Raw genomic sequence first — 27,212 nt, 5'->3', positions numbered from 1 at the left:
GATGCCACACTTCAGCTGACTGGTTTGCTGAGCTCCTCTGAAAACCAGCCTGTGGTACCTCTCGCTCAGACACCCAAATACGATCATTTGGGAAAATATGGCTTTTGTGGGAAATTTGTTACCTTTAAGCAGCTATTTGGGGAAAACTAGGAACAGGCAAGATTTTGAGGGGGAAAATTAAGTCCTCAAAACTGGCCAAGCCCTGAGCGAGGCTGGGGTTTCTCCGCTGGTGACCCAGCAGAGCAGTGCCACCTGCATGCAAGCACAAATTTCTGTCCCATAGGGAAAGAAGACCTAAACACTGGCAAAAACTAGTGCGAGCAGAAGGCTGGAGTGAGATGCCCAGCCAGCACCTTGCAGGACCCAGGCTGCTGCCTTAGCTGGGCTCCTTTGGAAATCCCAGGGTGGCTGCTAGTAACGGCGCCTCAACGCATGCACTGCTAGCGTTCTGCTGTGCTGGGGACATGCAGTTTGTTGTATGCTGCTCATCACAGACTGCTTTAGCTGTTTGGGTTTTGGGGCTATTTATGAATTATCCAGCTTTGATATCGTGGAGAGGCCAAAACAGACGCTGGTGCAGAGGTCTGCACCAAAGCGTGATGCTGTTCTTCGCCCTAGCTGCGCTGGAGAGCCACGGTTGGCACCCGGCTCTGAACCAGAGGGACACTTCTCTAGTTAACGTGGTGATGTGCTGCAGCGTAGGTGGATCCCCAGGGAGCAGATGATCTGCTCTGCTTCTCCCCAGGGCAACCATGGCAGGGAGATTTTGCACACCTCAGGGCAGTCAGCCACCGTGTCAGGTCACAGAAACCTCAGTTGCACTCAGCCAGCTTTGCAGAAGCTGTTGTTCAATAAAAATGTGATTATTTTCTTTTTCTCTATAGTACTTCTAGTGAAATACTCTAAATGTTCCAGATTGTTAGCACCTCAGATGTTTGTTATTAACAATATAAAATACCTAGAAGAATGTAATTTAATTATTTTTAAAAGTCTTCAGAAGACTCTGCACAATAGCTCAACGTAGCTAAACACGAAGCTCCAGGATTTAAACTCTTTGGTTTGTTTGCAGGGTTTTTGCTGTAAAGTTGCATCTCTTTTCCCATATAAATCTTACCTATGAACACCTAGTGGGATTTACCACTTTCCACTCCCTCCAGCATGCGTAAATCCTTGACCCTTGTGGAGTTAAATCCTGGAGCGAGGCAGACCTGCAATTTTTGCTTTCAGTTGCAGGTGACCTTCAAATTGTTAGAGTCTGACAATTTATTAAAAGTGCAGACAGATTTGTTTGAATTGATCTGCTTAAAAGAATTTTTAAATCATATAGACATGATGTCGATAATAGCATCATTTACATTGAAGGATACATAACGTTCATATGTTAGTGGCCAGATGCTGTCTTTAGGGAATGCGATGTTCTTATTTGAGCTAATAAAGTGTCACCATAAAGCAAAACAACTCTGACGGCATTGTGAAATTTGGAGCTGGAGCACTGTATTTTTATAGTATAATAACGAGTGTGGCTTTCTGGTTTGCTCAGTACTAATTATATAAGCATTTAACATATGCATGAAAAGATCTTTAAAGCTGTAGAATATTATGGGATTTTATTTTTTTTAAAAAAAACTCTAGAATAACTTACTGTACATCTAGCTTTTCATTCTGCCTCCCTTTTAACTCAAGTTCTTGTACTACAGAAAATGTAGGCCGGTTAGTCACACCAGCTAAAAAATTAGAAGATACAATACGTCTGGCAGAGTTGGTAATCGAAGTCCTACAGCAAAACGAAGAACACCATGCGGAGGTGAGCAGCGGCACCCTGCGAGGTCGTGTCCCCCAGGTCTCCAGCAGGCTCCGGGGGCTTGCTGGGACCTCTGTGTATTTGTGTGATGTCTTCCCAACTGGTGCTGGGTTATCTTCTTTAAAAGCCGAATGTATTCTTAGCTAGTGGTGCTGGAGTGTGCCGAAGGCAAAGTGCAGGTCGGGAAGATTGCTTTTGCAGAGGGGAGGGGGGCTGAAGGGGGAATTAGGTTCTGCTCTCCTCTACGTCAGTCCGCAGCCTTTCGTACTGTGCCAGCAGGAGACAAATCTGCCCAAATATACTCACCACCGACTACACACAAGAGCAAACCTGTCCATTTTTCAGAATGGTCCTATTTCGGAACAATGTCAGGAGTTTGTGCCTCCAGACAGCATTAGCGGGGTCCCTGCAGCAGCTTACCGCTCCTGCTGGCCGGAGCCGGAGCGAGGAAAACCATCACGAACCAAAGCAATTCTTGTTGTGTTCCTTTCTGAGCGTTCAGGTTGTTTCCAGGGGTTTCCCTGGCCCCCTGCGGTACATGATTAACTCATCTGTCCTCCTGTTGGCCTCTTCTGCCTGGGCTTATTGGGAGTACCTCAATTAGTAGTCACGGAGGTTAGGATGGATAATTCTCTGTTACTCATTATTGGGGTTTATCTGAGGCCTAATACAACTACTCTTAACTTTTCAAAGCACTTTAATGGAAAGATTCATGTTTTAAAACCACTGAAACCATGTCATAGTCAAATAAAGACCAGAAAATCATGAGACTTGATCCTGGAAACACTTGACCCCCCAGGCAGCTGACGTTGCTGGCTCTAGTCCCGCTCTCAGCACGTCGGGACATTTCTGCCCAAGCAAGTGACATTACGTACCCGTGTAAGTACTGGCAGGATTGAGCCCTGAGTTCTCTATAAGTCTGGTGTTCTTGAATATGTATTGAAAAGTTAATAGTTTTAAAATTCAGCGTGAACAGTTATTGTTTATGACTGTAGGTAATGTGACACTCATTCACTATTTTCTCTTTTCCTTCCCATTGAGATAAATACATATATATATATATATATACACTCAATATATTTTGCATTAAGAGCATTTGATAAATAATGTCGCAGTCACCTACAAATCATTCCAGTGTATATTAAATTTGCAGTATAATTTAACTTATTGATAATACACAACAATCCACAACACCCAACTAATGCCTGATTGCATATTTAAATTTCCTCCCTGTTTTTCTACTGTTCATTCAATCTTGGATGATCCTGGCAGGGGAAAGAGGTATGTGACTAAACCGAGTGAAATGAGTCACTCCTGTCATATTTCGTGCATGCCCTCTCAGTGCCATGTTTCCTACTGGGATTTTACCCGGGTTGCCCTCGCTTCCGTAACTTTGACCGAGGAATGTAACAGCAACTTCAAGTCGGCTGCTTGCGGAGCTGGTAGCCTGACAGAGGAGGGTAAATGTGGCATAGCAGTCCGGTCCATGCATGTAGCAATGGGTATATTTTACGAGCGCTGCAGTTACATCCCAACACAACCCTACCTGCCTGGACTCTCTCCTCAGCCTGTTGTTACCTCTGTTGTTTTGCATTCACCCGACCTCTAGTACACTGTGGTGGAGATGGACTAAGTACTACACGAGTGCCTAGAACGGTAGTGGTCTTCCTCTGGTTTTGTCTGTATGTGCCTTGTACTGGATATACAGTATTTATATGTAGAGAGAGAATATACGGGGTGAGGAGTGAAAGAAGCTTCATTTTTACCAAAGTGAGGGGGTGCTCGAGGGCACTGCACTAACCTGTCCGAGGATAACGAGTGTTTTATTCCACTCATCACCAACACAGGCTGGAAGTACATCCAGCCAGGAAGGAGCTGTTTATTTAAATGCAGGTTACTTTGGAATAGTAGACTTCTGACCGAAGCAGTTACAGGGCTGGTCGCACTCAGCCAGCCACGCCACCGACATCCTCACCAGGAGGAAGACTCAGAACTGTTCTCCAGCTTTTGTGTCACGAGGTTTTGATTAGAGACAGAAGGTTAATGCCAACACGGATAGGAGACGTCCCGGTCCCTTGTTCTGAACGATGGCCTGGAAGGGTGAAATTCATCCCTCTGCAGAAGCCCAGCACACTGTTGGTGCATCACTGAATCCCTGTCCTGAGGGGGGCTGTGGCATTTCAGCAGCGGACCGGCAGTCAGCCAGCTCTCTGCACACTGTGACTTGCACCCAGCGGAAGAGAGAGAGGAGAGGCTGGGTGGTTTATCGCTGATTTTTTATTACGCGTTGTAGCCACATTATGCTCTTGCTGTGCAATGAGAATTGCTGAGGTATTGCACTTCTTGTTTTTCAAATTCTTCCAGGTGAATTTTTTTGACACGTTGTCCATTCACCTGGAGAAGGTTTGACCTGCAAGGTGTGACTCTTCTGTCTGCTTTGGATGTTCAGCAGAAAATTAAATTGCACCACTTACTGAAGCAATGCCTTAATACCAACAGTGTTTGCAATTAAAACATGCCCCGTTTCCCCCCACATGGACATCCAGGCAGACTCCCTAATGAGAACCCAGAAAATAATGCTCGGAGCATGGAAAATGTTCAAAAATCATGACCACAGAAGTGCTATGTCTAGTCAGTTGGGTTTGTCTTACCCGTACGAAGGAAGCAAACCAGCGCAGGCAGAAATGCAGCAGGACCCTCATGCCTACGTCTGTAATCTGTGAGAGCGGGAGGTCTCTGTCATTGTGTCATCTCTCCCATCAGCTGTCTCCTAGCTCCCTTCCCTTCCTCTGGATGACTGATGACACATGCCAGAGATGATGGCATTCACCTATTTTTAAACTGGTGTTTTCTCTCTCTATGTATACGTATGTGTATACGTATATATGTATTTTAACTCCTTGAGGTCATACATATATACATGTGTATCCATGTGTAAAATATACAACAATAGTTGTGTTTGGCTAGAAAGCACACTTTTTTTCCCCTTTACGTTGTGTTTTAAGCAAAGCAGGTAAGTAGATGGTAAATAAATGAAATGTTACCATCTTGAAGGAGTTTTTCAAAGTATGGTGTTACTGCTCCCACCAGGGCAGTCCTGCTCACCAGGACTAGGGAGGTGGAGGCTGAGGGTCCTGGCTAAAGTTAGAGGCTTACAGAGCTGAAGTTTGACTTTTCCAGCAAAAGGGAAACTGTGACTCGTTTGGGCGGGGTTTTTTTTTTCCACAAATGATCACATGGTTTTCTTTTTAAAATAGGTTTGGGGTTTTTTTTTTCCTTTTTCACAGAAGCAGGTTTTTATTGCAGGACTCTGAAGTGTTTGTGTTGGGATTTGTTGCAGAAGACATTCTTGGGCCTCCCCTCTTTTCCCTCCCCGCCAGATGCCAATTGCCATCAGTCCTTTGTAGCGATCGCTCTCTGCCCCCAGCCCTGGGGGCAGCATCTGATGGGGTGGCAGCGTGGCAGGCTGTTGGCAGCAGAGGCACAGCCAAAGAAACCACATCGGATCAAGGACAGCTCCAGCACCCTCCTTGAAAACCACAGACGAGCGCTGCTGGTTTTGAGAGGCCACTCCGCAGCCCCCTTGCTCAGTGTCAGCTCGTTCCCCACCTGTACTCTGGGGAGAAGGTTTGAGCAGGCCTTGCGAGCAGACCTGAGTCTTGATGGTTTTGGTTCCTGTGCAGTTTTGCAGTAGTTTGATGCTTCCCGATGCGGCACTCCCAGGTGTCCGGCCATGCTCTCGGTTGGACACCAGCACCACACGTGGGAGGAAGAGGCAGAGAGCATTGCCATGCATGCTCAGCCCTCAGGGCTCCCTCACCTCGCTTTTGGCTTCTCCAGAGCAACATCTCTGCAAACGCCCAGGGCCACCATCACTTGCCTCAAGCTTCCCAAGCACCCCAGGGCAGGTGTTGCTGCAGCGGTGCCGGGCAGATTCCTCCGTGTGCGTGGGGCTGGGGACAGTTTGCAGATGAAGGAGCCCAGTGTAGTCACCTTGTCCCCGTGCCGTGACCACAGGACGCTCTAACCTGCTGGTGTTGCTGCTCCGGCCATGGCGTTTGCCCAGCCTGCCCTGGATGCACCAAAGCCTTCATGGCACAGCCCACCTCATCCACATCTTCACCCCCATGCCAGGGTGGGCCCAATACTAAGATTAGTTTGGGGATTATTCAGTTATTTTGGTTATTTTACATCTCGGATGTGTTCTGGGCACATAACACCCAGTGCCACGTCCAACCCACCTATGTCTTCATACTGGCTTCTTGTCAACTCACAGGATAATAGCAGGGCAATGTCAGTCTGCTTCTCATTATGGGGGAATGAAGGAGTGGAAATAGTCCCAAAGACACCCCACCAATATCACTGGCAGCTGAGAAGTCAGGCTGAAATAGGAAGAATTGAAGGGGTCCATGTCAGTAGCCTGGTTTGGGGGCACTGCTCCATCTCCGTGGCCAAGCGACACAGCAGCTGGAGCTGTGCTCTGCACATCGGTGCAGCTCTTCATCAGCGAATCAAAACCAAACCCTGAGAAAGTCCATTCTGCTTATTCATATCTGCTAAAATCTGCAAAAAATACCCCTCCCTGACTGGCAATTCCTCTTCAAACTGATCCATCTATTCCCAGTCTTTTCCGTTTCATCTCCAGTCTTGTGCCTATGCTAGAGGTTTCTTTTTTCTTGCAGAGTGCTGGAAAGCTGTTTCTTAGATCCTTTAAGTCACTGAGTGATTTCCTATCACTTCAAAATGACAGCACATGGGCCTAACAACAGCACTTCTCATATTGCATGTTCCCAGCCAGAAGTGATTACTAAACACGCATGCATGCGTTTGCAGCATTCACATCTGAGCCATGTATGATGTGAATGTCACGACAGAGAGCCCATACAGTGAACTTTAAGGACTCACGTGCATGAGAATGAGTTACTTCGATGATATTTTTTTGGTTTTCAAGTTTAGATATATTTTTTTCCTGCCTCTGTGAAAATATAGGCTTGCCGTAGATTATTATTTTTTTTTATCTTGGCATGTTGATGATAGAGCTTTGTAATTGGTTTCCTGATCAGTAGCATTATGAGGGTGGTAGTGTGTTTCTATGGATGTGTATAGCTAACCATGTAAAACGAACAGTGCTGTAATAACTTTTACTGGTGATGTTTGACATATCTCTAAAGGAGAGTGTGAGTGATTTAGGACAGATTTTCATGTCTTAGGCTTCTAGTTTTTCAAGACAAATGGAAGTAGTGAATCTGAATGAAATTTAAACTGTTGAAAAACACAGCAGAAAGCACACAAGCACAGTGAAGAAACTCCCAAATTTCTATACTTTAGAACAAGAATTAGTTGAATTTTTTTCTGATAATCCGCATAATTACAGATGAATGAAGTCATTTATTGTAAATTGAACAGACAAAACCTTCTCTGCCGCATTACACCTGCATGCCTTTATGGTGGAGCTCTGAATAGATCCTCTAAAAGAAACTTTTGATTAAAATAGCGGTGCCTAATTCCTGTGATTAGCACTATCTGTGCAGGCTAGCACTTGAAAGCACTGTTCTCTTTACAATAAAGGTAGTTTCCATGGGATGCACTTTTTTTTTCTTTTTCTTTTTTTTTTTTTTTTTTGAGATTTGTGGCCTAACATCTTTCCTTGTACTTTATTAGAACTAATATACTTCTTTGTTATCTTTCTCTACCAACTCTGAAGGCCTTTGCTTGGTGGTCAGACTTAATGGTCGAGCATGCGGAGACCTTCCTGTCACTGTTTGCAGTGGATATGGATGCTGCGTTAGAGGTGCAACCCCCAGACACCTGGGACAGCTTTCCGCTCTTTCAGCTTCTAAACGATTCCCTCCGTAGTGACTGTATGTATTGTATTTTGATTGTTTCTTTTTCAGTGGGCAACTCAGGTTACTGTATATTTTCAGCCTCTCCGTACTGCACAGTAAACTGGGATGGGTAGAGATTTACAGGACATACTCTTTTAGCATCAGCTTGAATTTGTTCCATTTCTGCTAGAAAAAAGCACACAGACACCCCTTAAATCAAATGCCTCAGTCAAAGGTGAGAAGTTGAACTTTTATTTTGCTTCTTCTTCTCATGTCTTCTGGTAATAGCTGCCTGCAGGGAATTAGGTACTCTATCTCACTGTCATTAAATGTGTGTATTGTTTTATATGTGTGTACTGCATATATTTAACATGGAGTAGGACAGTCCCTGCTTTAGAAGATTTTACTGAAGGGAGGAAAATATTAAAGTAAATGGAAGGGGGAGTAGTTCAGAAGAGTAGTGCTTTGTGAAATAAGGCTCTTCTCCAAAGCACATGGGGCCATGCCTCCAAAACCCCTGAGGATCTGCCAATCCCCCAGGTGGCCCAACTGCTCCCTGGGGAGCTGGTAGCAGAACTGCCATCGCCTTCAGTTAGGTCCTGGACCAGGGCCCCAGTTAGCTTTCTAAAACCACAGGAAAAAGCCAGGGACTCATCTCCAGAGAGCAATTTTCAGTATCATAGTAGCGAGTAACCAAAGAAATGATTCTCCTACCTGCAAAAGCCATAATGTTTGCCATGCTGTATTTCTTACATCCATTTTATTCGCAGGAAGTAATAATGTATTTGTAAGTTTGACATTAATGGAAAAGAAGATTTGTTATCTGTTTATTTGTTTGGAGTAAGAAGCCATTCCTGCTGTCTTTGTCGTTAACACTGGTGCCTGACGCCAGCTCCTGTTATGTTCTCGAAGTTTCTCCCTGTTTGCTGACAAATTCGTTGTGTAATGAAGTGCCGCGCTGTGGTTTGTTACAGAGGTTTTAGTAACAGTAGTGTCTTACTATACTTTTATTTATCTATTCTAGATAATTTGTGCAATGGAAAATTCCACAAACACCTCCAAGACCTGTTTGCTCCACTTGTTGTTAGATATGTCGATCTGATGGAGTCCTCAATTGCACAGTCAATTCACAGGGGCTTTGAGCGGGAGTCATGGGAGCCAGTAAAGTAAGGAAACCTCCTTTGATACAATCGGAATTTGGGTGCAAATGGATGGAGATTCATACAGAGATGAATTAGCAAACATTAGACTGGACATGCAGAAAGTGCTTTGGATTTTCTAGTTTAATGCTAAAAATAGAAGGTCTGATCTCTTCAGGGTTTTCAAGTTAATGAGGGAAACGGTATTGGCTTTTTGAAATGCATTGCTGCCTCAGTTTGAACTGTATGCCTATGGACATGGAAGCATGAAAATGTGAAAACCTTCTTAGCTGGCGTGGCTTTTTGGATCCCGTTCTAAAAGGCGTTTTCCAATGCTGCTTTTGAACTCACATAGCTCCTTTTCAGAACAAAACCCCTTGCTTCACTGTGTTCAGTCCAGCCCTCTAACCTGTGTGAGTCATTGCTGTGCTTACTCTTCCCAAGACTCATTTTTTCCACCCACCCCGCGGAGGGATAGTGCAGCGCTGTGCTTCTCGTGCCAGCCCCGCGGCTGACAGCTGCACGTGTCCCTGTGTCCCGGGGCAGCTCTGCTGGGTCCCAGCTCCTCGCCTGTAGGATTAGGCGTGCAGAAACCACAGTGCAACATGGGTGAGATGATTCAAGCAGAATCAGTTACTAAATCTGGAGAACTAGGAATTTACCAGCGAGAAGTTAGTAGCCTAAAAGAAGCCCAAATTGAACTCAAGAGCTGGTAAATGATGAAAATGTGGCATGTGCTTTGGATTACTGTTGTTACTTCACAGGTTTTGAGGCATTGCTGAACCCTGTCACGCTTGCTCTAAAAAGCCAAGTCAGATCCCACGAAGGAAGAGAACTGACTTTTCCTTCCAATGAAGGTATTAAAAGAGAAAAATCGACCCTTTGGAAACAACATGAGTCTGGCAGCGCCTTAGGCAGGGGATTGAGACCAAATGACCTCTGGAGAGACTATTTTCCCTGCTTTTTTGTGATTCTCTAGGCAAAGCTAAGTGGCACTGCACTCTCAGAGGTTTGCTGTATAAAAGAACGTGTGGTCTTTCAGGGCTTTTCACACCAAATATGTTCCGTTTACAAGGAAAAGAGATTTTGTTCAGCAGCCAGCCTCCCATATGCAACCTGGAGTCTGAGTACCCAGGTTTTTTCCTTTCTTTCTTGTGTATCCTCAGCATCCGTAAGGATTCTGCCTGCCAAATCTCAGGCTTTTTCTTGACACCTGATCATCCCCTCTGTTTTGAGTGGGGTTAAGTGGCAGGCATTCAGGAGCCTCTCTCACTTTCCATTTGCTGTCTTTGGTCTGCAGGCTAACAGGATTAAAAATCCTAAAAAATCTTGTTTCAAATAAGCAGATGTGACCCAGAAAACATACAAGAAATAGATCTTTCGAGTAGGAGAATGCCATTTTTACAGCCACTCCTTCAAGCAGAATTGCACTGTGAAGTTAGCATTAACTTTAGTTTCAGAGCTCTGCTTTAGTAATGAGTATGTTTGTATTTCTTTGTTATGAAATAGAAGCAGGCAACTCTGTGTACCTGTCCGCCTCAGTCAAGCAGTCAATAAGCAATTTGTTCTGCTTTCTTCTTTTGCCAGAAGCTGACATCATTTTGGCTTTTATTGACTTTAGTGGCTTAACTATAGATGGCTGTAAGTACTTGGCTGTGGTACTTGCCTGCCAAAGTGCTTTGTCCCTGGGTATGCCATTATCTATCATCTTCAAGTTATCTTTGATAGCTACAAAAGACCTTTTCTTAGTTCTTTTGTAATGCTTATTCCCTTCTGGAATTCCAGTTACAGAGTGTTTGAGCCTTGCAGTTTCCAATGAAAGCCCAGGCTGGACTATCTGTCTTACAGACTTGGGAACTTAGAATTCTGATTTCTTCCAGCAGGGAAGTGGGTGCTTTTCACAAGAAGCTTGTGTCCATCTGGTGAAAAGATGCATTCTGGGGGTTTTTTCACTAGTTGGAGTTTTGCTCTTGCGTCTCACACACAAAAGCGCGAGTTGCACATGCTGGCTTAACACAACGTGACCCGGTGAAGGAAGGCACCAGTGAATGTGCAGAGGGTGGCACATACAGCGTAAGGGAAAAGAGGGGTGTCATTCCTAGGATCCTGTGACATTTTTGATGTGCTGTTCAGAACTAAATGTTAAGGCATCTTCATCTTTTGCCTCCTGGGCAGACCACCTGCTCCTCTTTGTCTGATCGACAGCAAACTTGCAGAAAAACTCAGGTCAGAGACTTTGTTTGATTTGCTCTCCTGCATCTACTGCCTTCTCATGCCACATGTCCATACTGCAGCATAGGTGAATTTTTGGCCATTGATTCTCCAAGAGTTTCGACCAGCCAATTCCCACCCAAGTCATGGCCTTCCATTGCTGCCTCACCAGAAGAGCTTTTTGGGGATTGGGAACGCTGCAGTATGTTTCCCTTGGCTCTCCTCTGCTTTGAAGAAAGGCCTTCAGGATGGCCAGAAAAGGTAGATCATCATGGCTGCCTGTTCCACCAAGCATACTGTTGCCCTGCTTTGGATCTCTACAGTGAATTAGGAGAAGGAGATCTCATTATTCCCTGTTAACCAAGAAATTATTCTACAACATAGTCTTTTGAAAGGGTTTCTCTGTGCTCATGCTTGCAATCAAGGCTGAAATATGTAGCCCTCCATAACCTGACCAGATGGCAGTTTGCAAGCATGTATTTCTTCTATTTTCATTGCTGAATACTCTGCACCTTATGCTACGAGGAGTTAGGTATAGAAATCACAAACAGTGAGAGAGATACTGTTAAGTATTGAAAACATGGGGGGAAAAAGCATCGATGTAATGTGCTCATGAGGGCTATGTAATCTGCCTCTGCAGAGCTGCTGAATTTGCAGGGGGTCCGTGCCCTATAGCTAGAGCAGCTGGTGTGCTTGTATGAATCCACGCAGAGAAATGCGGAACGCTTGTCCTTCGCACAGTCATCCAAATACGGAGGATACAGAGTAGGTCTGTTCTCTGGTGAGTTGAGAGGTCTTGGATAAGTAGGGTTTGCAATGGGGTTTTTTTCGTGCTAGCTTCTCGGAGAACACTGATTTATCTTGCAGCCAGCAGATACGTACGTGTGTGTGTGTGTGTCTCTGTGTGTGTGTCTGTGTTGAAAGATCTTCCTGAGCAAATGTTAAAGCCAGTGCAGTGACAACCAGTTTCAATTGCTTGACTAGGACATTACTCATTGACCTATGGTTGTCTCTACTGCGCTTAGTCCTGGCTTTAGCATCTATTAACTGCTCACTAACCCTCTGCAAACTATTTATAAGTGTATCATTAATATAAATATAAGAACTCAGTATGATTATACTAGTCATTTTATAAGGTTGTGCTACTACGAAATGCTAGCGAAAAATGTTTCCCCTTAAAAGAAGCACCGTTGTAGTGAAAATGAGTATTTTTGTTACTATTCTGGGTGTCAGTCACAGGAAGAGCACAGATCTGACTGCCTACTTCACGATCAAGCTCTTTGCTTCACATCAAGGCTTTTGTGAAAAGATTTGCTCTTGAGCATTTGCTCAGCCTCGGCAGTAAGGTAGTAAGTGTTTGTAGTGATGGAAGAGACAGGCGTTTGCATCTTCCATCACTAAATCATGTCAGGCATCCTGTAGGAACTGCGCAGTTAAGTGTGGACAATGGTCTCGTTTAGCTCTGTTCTGAAGCCAGGAGACAACTCAGTGGAAAGATGTGATTTTTCTGCCCTCCTGTCAGTACTAGGGCAGCTCTACAGGAGCAGCCCCGGTGCACCCGGGCTTGTTTTCTGTGATCAGTGCTCCAGTGCAGTGTGAGCACTGGGATGTTGTCCAGGGCTATGTTGCCAGTCTGTTTGCACTGAGAATTTCCCCACAGACAGTACAGGTGAAAGCCATTTACGCAGCTAACAAACACAAACAGGGGTGAATCAGAAGGAGCCGAGAAAACAAGCAGTGCAGCTCCAGAGTGTGCGTCTTTTATCAAACATATCCGGATCCAGTCCTGAAGCTGAGTTGTCTTAAATCAGACAGCCCTCATCTTGTTGATGCAAATGCCCACATTCCCTGCCTGATGGCTGAGGTTATATTTAGCCATCTATATTAAATAGGCATGGCTGGCTTCTAGAAACAGTTTCTCATCTTGGACCTGTAGTTTTATGGTCTGAGCAACTGCAGGCTGGAACATTTGTTGGTAATATTAATAATTTTTTACAGGTCTCACTGCAACTGTTAGTCAGATAATTAGATTGGTTGAACCTGCAAAACTGTGCATGTCAATTCAGGAGAATATTTTTTAAATTAGTTACTGTATGTTAATATACTCCATTATTTTGCTGTTTTGTTTTCTTTTAAGAGTACTAACTTATTCTTGCAACATATCCTTGCATCAGCAAAATAATGTGTTGTATAAAAGAAATATGTTTCCGTGTGAATATAGTATACTGTTTACTCTAGAAGTCATATTTTATTAATACAGTGTTTTTATTAATATAACACTGTCACTTCTTGAATTTTAATATTAAAACCAAAGGTCCTCTGATTTATGTATTTACCATCTGGCTAAGTTATTTAAGTTGCTTTTCCTTATACATTTATATGTTGTCCACCTCTTGCTATTTCTTTATTTATTCCATATCAGTATCTAACCACATGCACTGCCATTTCTGAAGATTTAACACTCTCTCAATCACCATGGAGTCTGTGTCTCATTCAATAATCATATCAACTCAATAGCAGATACATTATGAATGGAAACAATGGGCAGCTTTGTTATGTTAGTAAATTCTCGTATTGAAGTGTCTGCTTACTGCCTAACAAAGAGAACAAGCAGATAGCATGAAGTCAAATCTACTAAGAATCATAGAAACAAAAGAAAACAAGAGCATCTTTTTTTTTTTTTTTCTTTCACCAGAAAGACTTTGGATTGTGGTTTTTCTCCCTGACAAGGGATTTTATTCACAAAGGGAGAATAAGGATAACATCTATTCCCTAAGACTTGCTGCCAATGACAAGCCGAGCTGTTGCAGAGATGTAGTTCAAGTCTTCTGTTGCGTTAGGAAACATTTATTTGGTATAGCCAGCTCAATTCCATGACTTTGGCTTTTGATATGTAAAACTTGCAGTAAGAAATAGAGTTCAAAATATGACTCAAGGAGGTTGCTAACATTTTAAAATGCCTTGAAAGACATAGTGTCCAAGAGTCCAGATAATGCTGCCTGTGTGGTAGCTGATTTAGTACAGGGGAACAGGAGGGACCCCCTAAGATGGCATGTCCTAGTGTGGTCCCTGAGAGCAAGGAAGTTCAATGCTGAAGCTGTGCCCGTGAACATCAATGGAAAAGATTTCAGTAGCTTCAGCAGTGCAGGATGGAGCTGAAATCTTGATGTCCTAATTCCATTTTCACTGAGCCCAAATAGTGATTCAGGGGAAACCGTGTCAAAGCATCCAGGTTTGTTCTTCAAATGAGACTGTAAAACCGTCTATGGATTGTGTACCATGCAGCATACCTGGATTAAGAAAGAAATTTTTGATATACCTCTGAAAGATACACCTCTGAAACTTTTCTGTGAGCAGGGAAAATGGGAGTTGGGTAACTGAGTGCTATCTTATGCTGATTCCCAAACCCTGTGACATTTTAATCTTGCATGTAAAATGTAACTGTGATTAAAACAGAATTAGCCCAATTATAACATCTAGAGACCTAGCCCAGTAAAATAGGTCAAGGTGCTTTGCAAACTTCGGGCATGCAGTGCCGTTACACCACACGCTGCTTCAGGAGAGTGTGTTGCATTAAATTAATCCACTGGCCCACTTTTAGAAGCTCTCTATTTGCATAACAGTGGCATGTCTGACAATATAATATATATTTAATATAAATTCAATATAAAGTCATGATACCCAATGCTTCATAAATTAACCTTTGAATGTCTTAATTGCCCCATGCCCTATTTCCAGCCAAGACACATTCACGTACCAGTCCTGGATTTGTTCAGTGCAGTTTGTCCACAGTGCACATGGGTAGAGCTGGGCAGCCTGCAGGACCCGTTTTCTTCGCACCCAGGAATGTAAGGGAGGATCAAGGCAGGAGTCTTCACTGAGGAAGAACCTGGTGGTTCACCATTTCATTGCTCTGGATTTAGCCCATTTTTGCTATTTGTAGAGTAGAAGATAAACAGAGAGGTTTTGGAGTGAAATCCCGACTCTATCGAATTTGGTGGCAAGAAAAACTCCTACAGACTTCTGCAGGGCTGGCATTTCAAACTCTCTGCTTATTCTTTTGAATCCAAATTCCCTAGCAGATCTCTCAGTTTAGTTCTTTCATCCAACCTGAGTGTGTAAGGAACTGAGACTCACTCCCTTACGAGAGAGATTTTTCCTAGGAAAGGCTGCTCTCTGCACTTTGAAACCGTATCAGGACTTGAAAGTGGAGTTATTTTCCGTGACTGTTTGAGTACTCTGTTAATTTGCTACTTCGTGATTCTTCTTCTTTTCATTCTAGTTGTTTGGGTTTTTTTAAGTAACTTGCAGACTGCAAACCCAGTACACTTAGCTTCCATACTCATGCTTCTTTCTGAAATGTTTTGCTTCAGTTTTTTAACTGTCGTCGTGCTGTGAACTTTGCAGATTTGTTTATGAGTGTCACGTGCTTCTGCTACATCTGCATTGTCACTGTTATGGTATTTTTTCTTTCTGTCTGTTTCTTCCACAGGAGTTTAACAAGTAATCTGCCCAATGTGAATCTACCAAATGTGAATCTCCCTAAAGTACCAAATCTACCAGTTAACATCCCACTAGGCATCCCACAAATGCCTAGCTTTTCTGCACCGTCATGGATGGCTGCTATTTATGATTCTGAGTGTGTATTCAGTTCAAATTAGATCTCATTTAAATTTAAAGTAATCTTGGCATGGATATGTATTGTTTGTTTCTGTGCATTATATAAAACTTTAAAGAGTGATACAGTTAATTAGACGTTTTCTGAATGAGACACTAGTGAATTTTTGGCATGTGTATTTTGAGGGCTTTTTGTATAAATCTTGAAAATTTGTCTTACTCCCACTGAGAATTTGAGCGAGTATCTTGCTTTACAAAATAGCTGTCAACAATGGGACATGGTCTGAACAACATACAAACCACAGAACTCACAATGTGACATGACGTGTCTCAGCAAAGAGTTTTGTCCAAAAGAGAGGATGAACCAGTTTCAATGCCAGTCAACCAATTTCTGTGGACCAGATGTAGATCTAAAAATGCATTTTATTTAATGCAAGCTCCGCAGTTCCCAGATAATAATTTTTGTCTTGATTTTAATGAAATGGTTTAACAAAGAGGAACACCCTGCAACAGTTTTTATCCATGTTGGAGGCCCCAGAGAGTAATGAAAGCTCCATAGCCATCATTACAGCCTGAATAATGTCATGACCAACTAAAGCAAGGTATTTTCAACATGAGCTTTAGATTATGGCCTGGAAAATCATACATGATGTCAAAGCAGTTGATCTCTAGGAGCCTTGGGCTCTGTGCTCCCAGCTCCCCATTGGAGCATCCCAGGATGCACAGGTGGAGCTCAGGGGGGACATACCACAAACCCTGAGCACGGATTTTATATATATATATATATATATATATATATATGTATGTATATAAAAAAAAGTGTCAGATTTGCCTTTAAAGTCTCAGCCACCAAGCAGTGTGGAGGGTGGTATACAGCGGACTTAACCCAAATCCTCATCATTTGAGGTAGCTCATCACCCAAGATGTCCTAGCACAGGAGTTGAGATCTTGCCAGTTCTCCTTCTAAATTCCTAGAGGGTTATTTAGGGCTGGCATGGGGTGGTCTCAGCCAGCACTGCACGGATACGTTGTTTTTTCCCTACCTTCTCACTTAAATTGAAGAACCCCTCAAAACTACCCCCTTTGCTGTTACTGAAACAGTAGATTACATCTACACCTGGAGTCCACCAAAATGCCTCTGCCACTAGCCTGGTGTGGGCTGTATTGCAGGGCAGTGGTAACGAACCAAAGGAAAGCAAACATTGGTGTTTGATATTTTTTAACAGATTTTTAAAACTTTTTAAATATTAGCACGTTCGTTGATGTTTCAAAGCTCTACAACTCATATTCATGCTAAGATGGCTATATTAAAGGCTAGCTTAGGCAGTTGTCTGTAAAGAGTACTTGAAAGTTTTAATCTTTCTCTGTGCATGCTTTGTGGTATTGGCCTTGAAAAGATAAGAATCATGTCATGACAGAAAATTGGATAATCCCTCTGAAAATGCTTGACCATTGATGGTATGTTGCAAGCTGCCTGCGTGATTAGAGCAATTGCAGTGCTCACAAGCAAAAATACTAACAGCTCATTTTGGAAATAATGTAGTGTATTGATTATTTGCATGGAGCCCCAATCAAAAGTGAGAAAAAGACCAAGAATAATACTTTTAAAATTTTGAAACCAAATGGATGTCTTAATGTTGCTGTAGTAAATACCAATTATTGTATTTGTATGTATTTAATAATTTAAACCACAAATTCATGCCGTTCCAAAACTGGGGTTTGACTGTTAAAAGCTATTTATACCCAAGCACAGGTTTGAACCAGGCGCAACTAAAAACTGGCGGTGAACGAACACTTGAGACTGTTGTGCAGGCTGGTACCCTGGTTAAAGGAAATGCCTGATTCTTTATCTTTTCATCTCCCTGGTTTCCTTTTACTCACCCTTCCCCTCCATCAAGGACATGTTTCCTGTTGCTTAGTGTCAGATACGTTTCTCCTACAACCGAGACAATTCATTCCTGATCTCGTGAACTCTGTTAGCACAGGACCCCGCAGGACCCCTCTAGCATGTTGGGACAACGGTTCTCACCTTGCAGTAGCCGTGTCTGCATTAGCTCCGATCTCCTCTAGCATTAACTCAATGCAGCTGGCATCTGTCACAATAGAAACACCCTCCCTCATCTGTTTCTATAGATGATGTCAGCAAAAGTGGTAATGCATGGTGTGTTAAATATCTTATAAATTACCGTGTTAGCATTAGTGGTATGCGAGGAGGGGGTTGAAGCTCTTGAAGCTCCTTTGGTAATTCTTCTGAAAAAAAAAAAAAAGTTGAGGGAGAAGCAGAGAGGGAGAGAAAAGGGTTATGGATGCATAAATTTCTCTGCACGAACAGAGCGCAATCCAGTTCTGTATTTTTATTCTGTAAGTGGAGGTTTGAGATATAATTATACTGTGAAAAGAGCCGGTGTAGCTACACACTGCAGGACCAAAGAGTTCCATCTGGGCAGGGGTGTGGATATGAGAATATACGCCTGGGAGAGAAATTCAGAGTTTTATGGCAGACCAAAGATGTTGCAAAAAAAAAATCTTAAAAAATGGAAAATTGTTGTCCTATTAGATGCCTTTGCAAGAGGCAGATCTGTGAAAAGGTGCAGCGGTCAATCCTGCCAGAACTCCTGGATATGAGATGTCTAGTGCCCTTAGCTCAATTGACTTACCCTGATTTTTTTTCAGCTGATTAAGAGATAAAGCGTGTCCTCGCTCACCACTTGTTAGCACTGTCCCTTGCCTGGAAACGGGGGCCTCACTGGGGAGAACAAGGCAAACTCGAGATATATTTCAGAGGGGGGTGAATTGCATGAAACCCTAAATCTTAATAACTGCATACAATCTGGTATGGCAGTTATTATTGATTGAGGATTTTCTACCACAGTTTCTAGCCTTAATTCTTAATAATCACATACGTTAATGTGGTTATTAACTAAGGCTGATTTTTACCATACACACATTCTTCCCGTTAATATGTGTAACTCATAATGTTGTCTTACTCATCTGGTCTGGAAAGTTTTGTGGGTGATGACAGCAAGATAGATTAGGCAACTGTATGGTAAAACTCAAAATCCTGATGGTGGAGATTGCCAGCGTTGTCCTGTGTATGAAACTACTGTCTGCTCTACACTTGTTGCAGGAATGGTCTCCACATCAGGTTACAAAGAGCCTGATGCCACTTATGACTTTTGTTCTCATTTTGCCCTGCCAGCAATGGATCAGGCACCTCGGAAGATCTGTTCTGGAAACTTGATGCCCTACAGACCTTCATTCGGGATTTGCACTGGCCTGAGGAGGAGTTTGGAAAACACCTGGAGCAACGCTTGAAGCTTATGGCAAGTGACATGATCGAGTCCTGCGTGAAAAGGTAGGTGCCCGTGAGCAAACCAGTTGTGTTTCTCATAGGAGCTCACAGGATGCAATGCTTTTTCTGTCTTTTGATCAATGAAGCTTAGCTTCAACCACCATTTATTAGTGACCCCAGCTCACCTCTGCCCAGCACAGGTGTGGTGGAAAGCCACCCTATTGCTGTGAGCTGTGGACTCTCCCAGGCAAGCACTTCTTTGTTGAGATTCTGGAGAGTGCATGTTCACAGTAAGGCAATAAATCACCCACTCTTTCAGGCTTTATATGTAGATACTTATTTTTGGTGCCTTGTGTGAGGTCAAGTCTTTGTAAATGCAGTTTGATGTCGATGAGGTTGAGTGCTGAAGGCATAGCCCTAAGAAAGATCCCAGCACCCACCTATAAAACACAGATACATGAAAAAAACAAGCCAAAAAGTGATCCAAAAAAGGGGATAGCATATAGCTTGGCATGCAGGTTTCACATCTGCCGCCGACTGAGAAAAGCTGTTGTATCATCAGCCACATTACAGGATATTCACCTGCAGGTCTTCCAAAACAGAGAGATTTCTTTCAAAAACTTTTAAACATACAGGCAGCTGTCATTCTGAAAGTAAAACATTGAGGCTATAAATTTCCAATCTTTCCACAGTAATTTATGTCCATCTGGCATTAGAGGTGATGAGGCAGGAGGAAGAAATGAAGTTTGCATTCTACTGTGCAGAAATTAATAGACAAAGAGACAAATCAAAGGAAAAATGGGTGCTGAATACAGCTGGTACATGCTAATATTAGCTGCAATGTGTGATGTGGCTGTTCTGTACCACAATTGCCTGGCCACTCTGGAAGTGTGAGCGTGGCATTTATTGTTCATATGTTCCTCACAGTCTGGATGGTCTGGATGTGCAGTGTCACCGTAGGAGAAGGCACGTTTGGTCCCCAAGATGTAGGCAGGAGACTCGCCCGCTGGAAGGCAGACAGCTCAAGGCTAGCTGTCTTACGATTCTGGAATAAACCCCAGTACATTTTAAGTGCAATGAGGTGGTCATGACGTCTTTGGCCTCAAGCAAGTCACCCTTTATTGCAGCAGCTCATCTTTGGTCCTTTGGCTGGCACAAACATTGAGCTTCAGTTGTCCTCCCGTTGTCAGACTGTCCTTTAGGAGCAAACCCAGTGCTGGAGCTCTGCTCTCTGCTCTGCCCCTGCACCACCAGCAAAACATCTAATTTCTTTCTTTTTTTTTTTTTCTTTTTTTTTTTTTTTTATTGAAACCAAGGCACCTTTGCTGCACCTGCAGTGCAGTTATAGCTGTGATGTCCTACAGAAATCAGACCAGGTTAGCACAGCTGAGATAACTGGGAAAAATGAGCCAGTTTCCAGGTACAACTGAAGAAAGGCTTGTGTGCCTGAAAGCTGGGTTTGTTTTTTTCCCCAACTGCTTCAACCTTTCTACAAATATGTTGCCCCTCTGTAAAAACCTGGCCCAGCTTGTAATGGTATGCCTATATATAATGGTTCTGAGCATAAGTAAGTAGGAACATGCTCATCTCTGCAAGGAGATGGAAAATCCCAGTCATTTTGGGTCCTTTCAGTAATTATCAAGATTCTAGTCCCCGAGTCCAGGCTAAATCTGGCACTGGTAATTAAATCAGTTCAAATGCCACTGCTGATGTAAACCAATATGCTGCCTTCCCTATTTATATCACCTGCAAACAGGGCCTGGCTAAGGTTTCTTTAGCAATTTCGGTTTGACACAACATTTTTCTTCGCGTCTGTCTCTGAACTGTTGAATACCATGGAGGAGCCACCCCGCCTTCCGCACTTGGTTGTATTTTGGTGCTGTCAGGAAAGCAGCCCTCCAAGGAAGGCCTGTTTTGCTAATAAATCCGGGCAGGAGGACCTGTGTACCTGCTCAGATCTTATCCCAAGAAGGGGAGTTTCACGTTTGTAAATGAGTTTTCATTTACACAACCCTTGGGGGATCATTCACAATCAGAGTTATTCCTGAGCTGCAGCTGATATTATTTGTTATTTCTAAATTGAAGCTCCTATGTTAATTTGTTGGCAGATTCTGTCTGATGTGATAATTGTTCTCTGTTAGGTTAGACTAGTGAAGTACCTCCGGAATCTGCAGAGGGGCTCCAAAGAAAGGCAAGGCAGTACCCACCATACTGCAGAGCATCCCCCTTGTTAGAGTCACTGATGCCTTGGTATTTTAAGATACAACACGGGATCTCATTCTGCAGTCTTTGTCCCAGCAAAGCTCTTGGTGTAACAGGGTTTGTAACTGCCAGGGATGTCACATTTGAGCTCCATGAAGCCTCAGGAGAGTGGCGAGGTGCAGGCTCATGCGATGCTTGTGCATGTGTTCCTACAAGTGTGACTGCACCCATGCACATTTAGCAGATGTGTTCTGGTGAATGCGTGTGGTTCAGGAAAACCATTTCTATGAACTTACCAGAGAGACAGTTAGGAACTTTCAGCCAGCAAATACAATCATGTAGATGTAAAAATGCAATGATCTGGCTAATGTCCTCTTAGTCAAGCGATGAACGAGTTTCTGCTATTTGTAGTTGATATCACAGGGCAATAGGAACTTCCTTTAAGGTATCAGGCTTGCTACTTGTCTGATGTAATGCTAATGCAACCAAATTATAGGTGTGCATTGACACGTGTTTGTAACATCATCACACTGTTTATCAAGCCTGAGAAAGTAATCGTTTCCCTGAAACTGTTGCACACTTTATAAATAGTGTATATTCTGGAAAACGGGGTTCTTTTTAAACTGGAAAAACATTTTCAGTAAAAGCAGATTTGTAACGATTGCACTATAGCACTCCCAGGAGCATTCAGCTTTCTGGTTTCTCAGGCTCTTCTCCGTATTGTTTCACATTGTTATTAATATTATTATTATTAGCCTCAGTATGTTTAAAAGGAACTGTAATGTCTTTTTTCTATTTTCCTTAACAGAACCAGGATTGCATTTGAAGTAAAGCTGCAGAAAACCAGCCGATCAACAGATTTCCGAGTCCCTCAATCAATATGCACCATGTTTAATGTCATGGTGGATGCCAAAGCTCAGTCAACAAAGCTTTGCAGTATGGAAATGGGCCAAGAGGTAAAAATGCAGGTTCTTCCTTTCACAGCTTTGGAAAGCGATGTCATGAGATTTCCTAGCTCCTGTTGTGCTCGTTTCAGAAATGTTGTATCAGTTGTGTATTTAGCCTTCTGTATAGTGTGTGTGGATGAATATGCAGGGGGCTGCTCTCAAATAAATCTAATGAATATAGACATTCGGAGTCCCTGCCACTTTAGGAGTGGCTTTTTGCAAGGGCTGTGGTATGCATAAGGTAACTTTTAAGCTTGGTTGATGCATGATGACCATATATATCGAGTCATTAACTGCACCTTGGAGCAGATGTCAGCAACACACTTTCTGTATGTAACTATTTTCTGTAGACAAACATAAGGTAAACAGAAGTGCCAAGTTGTTGCTGTGATGCTTGTAAGGAAGAAAAAAAGAAACACACCAAAACACCAAAATAGATAACTTCCAAAAGCCGGTTGAAATTCCAGCAGCTGTGACTTCCATGAGTATTGGCTATAATAAGCACACTCGAGGATCCTGGATTCCCAGGTTCTTAATGACTCAAGTTTCCAAACAAAACCTGTTTAAATTAATTGCTGATATTGTTTTTCTTCTGAAGCCATAGCTGCAACTTGAAGTTTCTGTGACATGATCTATGAATTAGATAGACATGGTAAATTGGACTAGATTAAATGCATCATAATGATCATTTTGCTACAGTGGCTTCAAGCCAAATTAAATATTCATATACCAGTCTAGAATAAATTCACAAATACTGTTTGGCTTTCCTACCCTGCTGCTTGTCAGCATTTGCTAGATAAGCCCTTTTGCTACAACTTTCCATGGTCAGATTTTGCAGTGAATCATTGCAAGTTGTTGGGGTTTTTTAAGTTGTTTACTGAGCAGACTTGCTCCAAAGGCCACCGAATGCAGCAGGGGTCCTTGCCCTGATGTCAGTGGTGTTTGGATTAGATTCAGCTCTTCTTTTTGGCTTTCTTATACATGTTTCAGTTATGACATTTTATTTGTGGCAGCCACCTTACAAGAAAGGTTTCATACTGCTCATCATCAGGTTCTTCCCTTGTCCTCCATGTCAGCTGCAGCAGATCTTAAGTGGGCTATTGTTTTCCAGACCTGGACATGAACTTCCCTCACATTTTCTGTTCCATATTCATACTCATTTATCTCCCCAGATCCCTCAGCCTGCAGCTGCTGCAACATCTGCCCTGGCAGTGCCCCGTCAGCCAGGAAGGGCTGTGGTTGCAATGCTCTCCACTGCAAACCAGGATCAAACCCTTGTGCATTACACTAGCACAGTCCCTGGGGGGCAGGGACATTTTGGAGATCAAGCAGACTCTGATAGCATGGCAAAGCAAGCTCATTGCATTCAGAAAAGTGTCAGGTTAAGCCTTCAGATGGCATGAGACTGATAACTCAGCCGTGTCTGGATATAGCATGACCAGGCACTTGCTGCTTTTTTCTGTGGGAACTTGTGATGCTCTGCTTGCCACAGGTTCCTCCAAATTTTGAGCATCAGTCACAACGCACATTCAGCCTGAGTCAAACTGCAAGTGAGAGGGGAGCAGGCGGCAGCGCAGCTGTTTCTCTGCTGCTCCCAGCTGCAGCGGGGTTAGCTCTGCAGATCTGCCTGGGCTGCTTCAAGGAGGTGTTTGGTACGGCAGCTTGGAGCCAGCCTGACTCCTGTGGCAAGCAGCAGTTGCTGGGGCATGAGGTTTTTAACAGATAGCTGAATTAATAGACCTGTAAAGCAGATGTAAATTGTCGGTGCATAAGTTACCATTTAGGGCTGCAGTATTTTATACACCCTCCCTTTTTTTTCCCTTTCTTTTCGTGAGTGTTACTACCTCCCCCTCCATTCCTTCGTGCCACTCCATATTTCAGCTACCTCTTCCTGAAGCTGTCTAAAACCTCTGTGCCGAGGTGGTTGTGCTGTGGGGGGTAAAAGTTAACATATAGACCTGTTATTACAGCCTGCAAGGGGAGGACAAAATGCCATGCTGCATCTTCCAGTCCCCAGTAGGAATGATGAGACAGTCAGATAAACAGCAGAGGGATGAGAATTCGGGTTATGAGCCTGTGTCTTACTCTGCAATTTGGGGAGCTGGGGCTGTGCATCGCTGAGTCCCTGTGTCCCCCCATCCCTGGTGTGTGCCAGCCACATGGCTTGGCCAGGGCTGCCTGCAGCCCCAGCGGGGAGGGGTGGACAGGGCAGGGGAGACAGGCACAACTCGCTGACGGGTCCCTCCATCAGTGCCGCAGCCACCACGTGGCTCCTAAAATACGTGTTCCCTTTGCAGGCAGCTCAAAAACAGCAAACAGGGCTCACATTGCCCATCATGGTGCTCGGGCAAGGGCATTTGCCCAGACCTAACTGGAGAAGACATTTTGATTAGCAACAAACTGCCGATTTTTCTGACAGTCCAAGCTGTATGTGGGCAGAGACTCTCTCGACACGTTATTTGACCTCGCTCCTGCGGTTTCTCTCCCACCCCAAAGACCTTCCCTCCACGACTACCTTCAGTTACACTCACTTTAACAGATACTTGAATGCATTTTGCGAGCATTACCCTGTGAAACAAACACCCATCATTTCATTTCCATTTCCTTGTCTCTAAAGGCAGCTGTTAAAACATTTGGTAAACATACTTTACCATCTTAAATATTTATTTTTCCTCTGAATTTTTAATACATCTAAGGGGATAAATGTATGTATTAAATGTTTCTCAGTTGGTCTAGTATGTTTCTATTTAATATCTAAGGTCAGATGGTCCTTAGAGAAATACAACGTACACACAATCTGTTACATGACAAGGCAAGATACTCATCACATAAAGTCAAGTTGAATCATTGTAGTGCACTGATTATGGATTGTAATAATTGAGCTAATAGAAAGCCACGATGAACTCGATCGAAAGCCAGGGCTATGCTGGGTAAAGCAAACCAGCTATGCGATCTTTAACCTTGAGCATTTTCACAAGAGGTGTAGAAGGAGCTGTTAGAAATGCTGGTTTACGAGCCAGGCATCTGTGAAAGCAGCACCAGGCAGTCGTTTTCCAAACCGCCGCCTTCTCCGACTCCATCCTGGCCGAGGCTCATCTTCCCGAGGTGGAGCTGGGGCTGCAGCACCGGCAGCATCCTCTCCTGCGCTCAGAGCTGCAGTTTTGTTCTGTCAGGCCTCTTGCTTGCTTTTTAAACAAGCTTTTAATTGAAAGCGCATCGGTCAGCGCATTTCACAGTGTATCATTTTGAATATAGGTAGCCATTTTTTAATCAAAGCTCCTGACTTACCTAATGAAAGCAGTTAGCTAAATCCTTGTCTTCCACACATGCAGAAAATGCAGTCGCAGAAGAAAAATGTCATGGGGAAGACACCCCCAATACATGCACAACCCCTTCTTCATCTCCCTTAGGGGGTCCTGGTCATGTGTGCCAAGGACGTCAGCAGCTCCTACCTGCACCCAGCTGTCACAGGTCCCTGTCACCCCATAGCTACATCTGCAGCTGTGCTGGGAACAGCCAGGTCAATCCTGAGAGCTGATAACGGCTGTCTCTGTGTTGAGCAGATGAATCATAACTACAGTCCCATGATGGACTCATGTATGTCTTGACCTGCAAAGCAGGACGTGGAAACGGGAACAGCAAATGCAAATATCACGTGCTTGTTCGTGTATGTTTTTTGCCTCCGGGTGGGCCCGGCAGATCGCAGCCTGTCCTCCTGCGTGGGTGAGGACATATCTGACCAGCCCCAGCCAGGACGTCAGGTGGGATGTGCTGCACCATGTACCCCTGCCCTGCCCGCCCTGCCCTGCCCCTGCAGCAGGGCTCGCGCCTCAGCTGCATCCAGCCCTGGTGAAGGGTGTGCAGTGGCCCCGATGCTGAACCCTCCCTGTCGACAGCCGGTTGCCTTCCTCTTCAGAGCAAAATAAAACCCCAAGAGACTGTCAGTTAGGTACAATCCGGCCCCTTCCCCTTGTTCTACTGCCTGCAAATACTACAGTGAAAGGAGGTTTTGATCATGTTTCATTTTCCATTGCTTATTGTTTCTGTGCATGATGCTGCTGTTCTCATACGTCTCTTTTTTGAAAAGATTTTGGTTTATTTATTGTTTATGTTCATATGTTCTTTTTCCTGTCTTTTGCACTTTCCTCTTTATTTCTGTCCCCAATCATCTGAAAAGTTTGCTAAAGAGTGGGTAAGTGTGTCCTACTTTTATTTTCTTTTTTCCAAATTCCTGTATTGATATGTTACTGTCATAGAAAAAACCATCCCTAAACTGTAGAGCAGTTCAAAGAAAACCGATCAGACACTGAGGCCAACATCTAGCATTTGTAAAGCCCTCACAGTCTTCCTTCCCAAAGTCTGATTAGTATTTAAAGCAGATTTGTCTCTTTCAATGTGATTTGATGTTAACATTTTAAAACAATATTAATGCCAAGTGGTAATGAATATAGTGACTAGCACCAGTGCTTGAAATGTTTGACTGAAAAATCAAATGTTTTGTGTTGGAAAGCAGTCATAATCAGTATTTTCTCAGTCCATTGAAAATAAGAATATACTGTATGTTTTCGCTAATTAAATCTTGTATTGGAAACAGGTCTTTTCTAAATTAGTAGAAGACTGTATTTTAGTACCTATTCTAGCCATATTGCAGCTGATTGCATCAGAGCTCCCAAGCTAAGAAAGGTTTGGCATGTGAAGAAATTGGGTTGGAGACTCAGAAGTGCTGATGCTGCAGGCGCTGGCGGTGGTCAGCCCATCCTGAGCTAGTGCCACGGGGTCTGCTGTCAGCCGGGGCGCGGGGCTGCACTGCCTGCTGGCTTTTGCATGGGACAGAAAGGCTCGTCTGGGTTTGTTGGGTGTTTTTTAGATGTATCTTATAGTCACCGAAGCAAAGCGTTTAAACGAGTGCTTAATTTGAGCCACGTGCCTGCTGAGCCCAGTGTGTAATGCAGGGTCGGCCCCTTTGCTGCAGTAGATGGGAAGGGCGCAGCAGCATCCCGGTGATTCAGCCCCCCGCGAGCTCCCTGGGGCAGCCAGCCCTCCCCGCTCCCCGGCCGAGGGCTGCGTGGTCGGCGGTGCCCTGGGCGAGGGCTGCCAGCCTGCCACCAGCATAGCTCATCGTTGGGTGCGGTCCATGTGCAACACAAACAGGATAATGCCCACAGAGCTGAAGCCAGA

The 27,212-nt window shown here is 43.8% G+C and overlaps 1 protein-coding gene across 17 annotated transcripts in view; it reads left to right on the top strand.

Annotated features, from left to right (window-relative positions):
* Positions 1-27,212, top strand: part of CADPS (calcium dependent secretion activator) — a 220,832-nt gene that overhangs the window by 161,541 nt on the left and 32,079 nt on the right. For 6 of the 17 annotated variants that reach the window (XM_055707668.1, XM_055707664.1, XM_055707661.1 and 3 more), the window contains 7 exons: positions 1,698-1,804; positions 7,506-7,662; positions 8,651-8,792; positions 15,469-15,615; positions 18,793-18,948; positions 21,896-22,043; positions 26,212-26,226. In XM_055707668.1, coding sequence (XP_055563643.1) covers positions 1,698-1,804; positions 7,506-7,662; positions 8,651-8,792; positions 15,469-15,615; positions 18,793-18,948; positions 21,896-22,043; positions 26,212-26,226 — 872 coding nt within the window. The remainder of the gene's footprint in view (positions 1-1,697; positions 1,805-7,505; positions 7,663-8,650; positions 8,793-15,468; positions 15,616-18,792; positions 18,949-21,895; positions 22,044-26,211; positions 26,227-27,212) is intronic. The other 11 variants (XM_055707676.1, XM_055707678.1, XM_055707672.1 and 8 more) reach the window with 3 other exon arrangements.

This window comes from Falco cherrug, chromosome 4 (assembly GCF_023634085.1).
Source record: "Falco cherrug isolate bFalChe1 chromosome 4, bFalChe1.pri, whole genome shotgun sequence".
In the NCBI taxonomy this organism is placed as follows: Eukaryota; Metazoa; Chordata; class Aves; order Falconiformes; family Falconidae; genus Falco; species Falco cherrug.
This window is presented reverse-complemented; position numbering and strand designations above follow the sequence as displayed.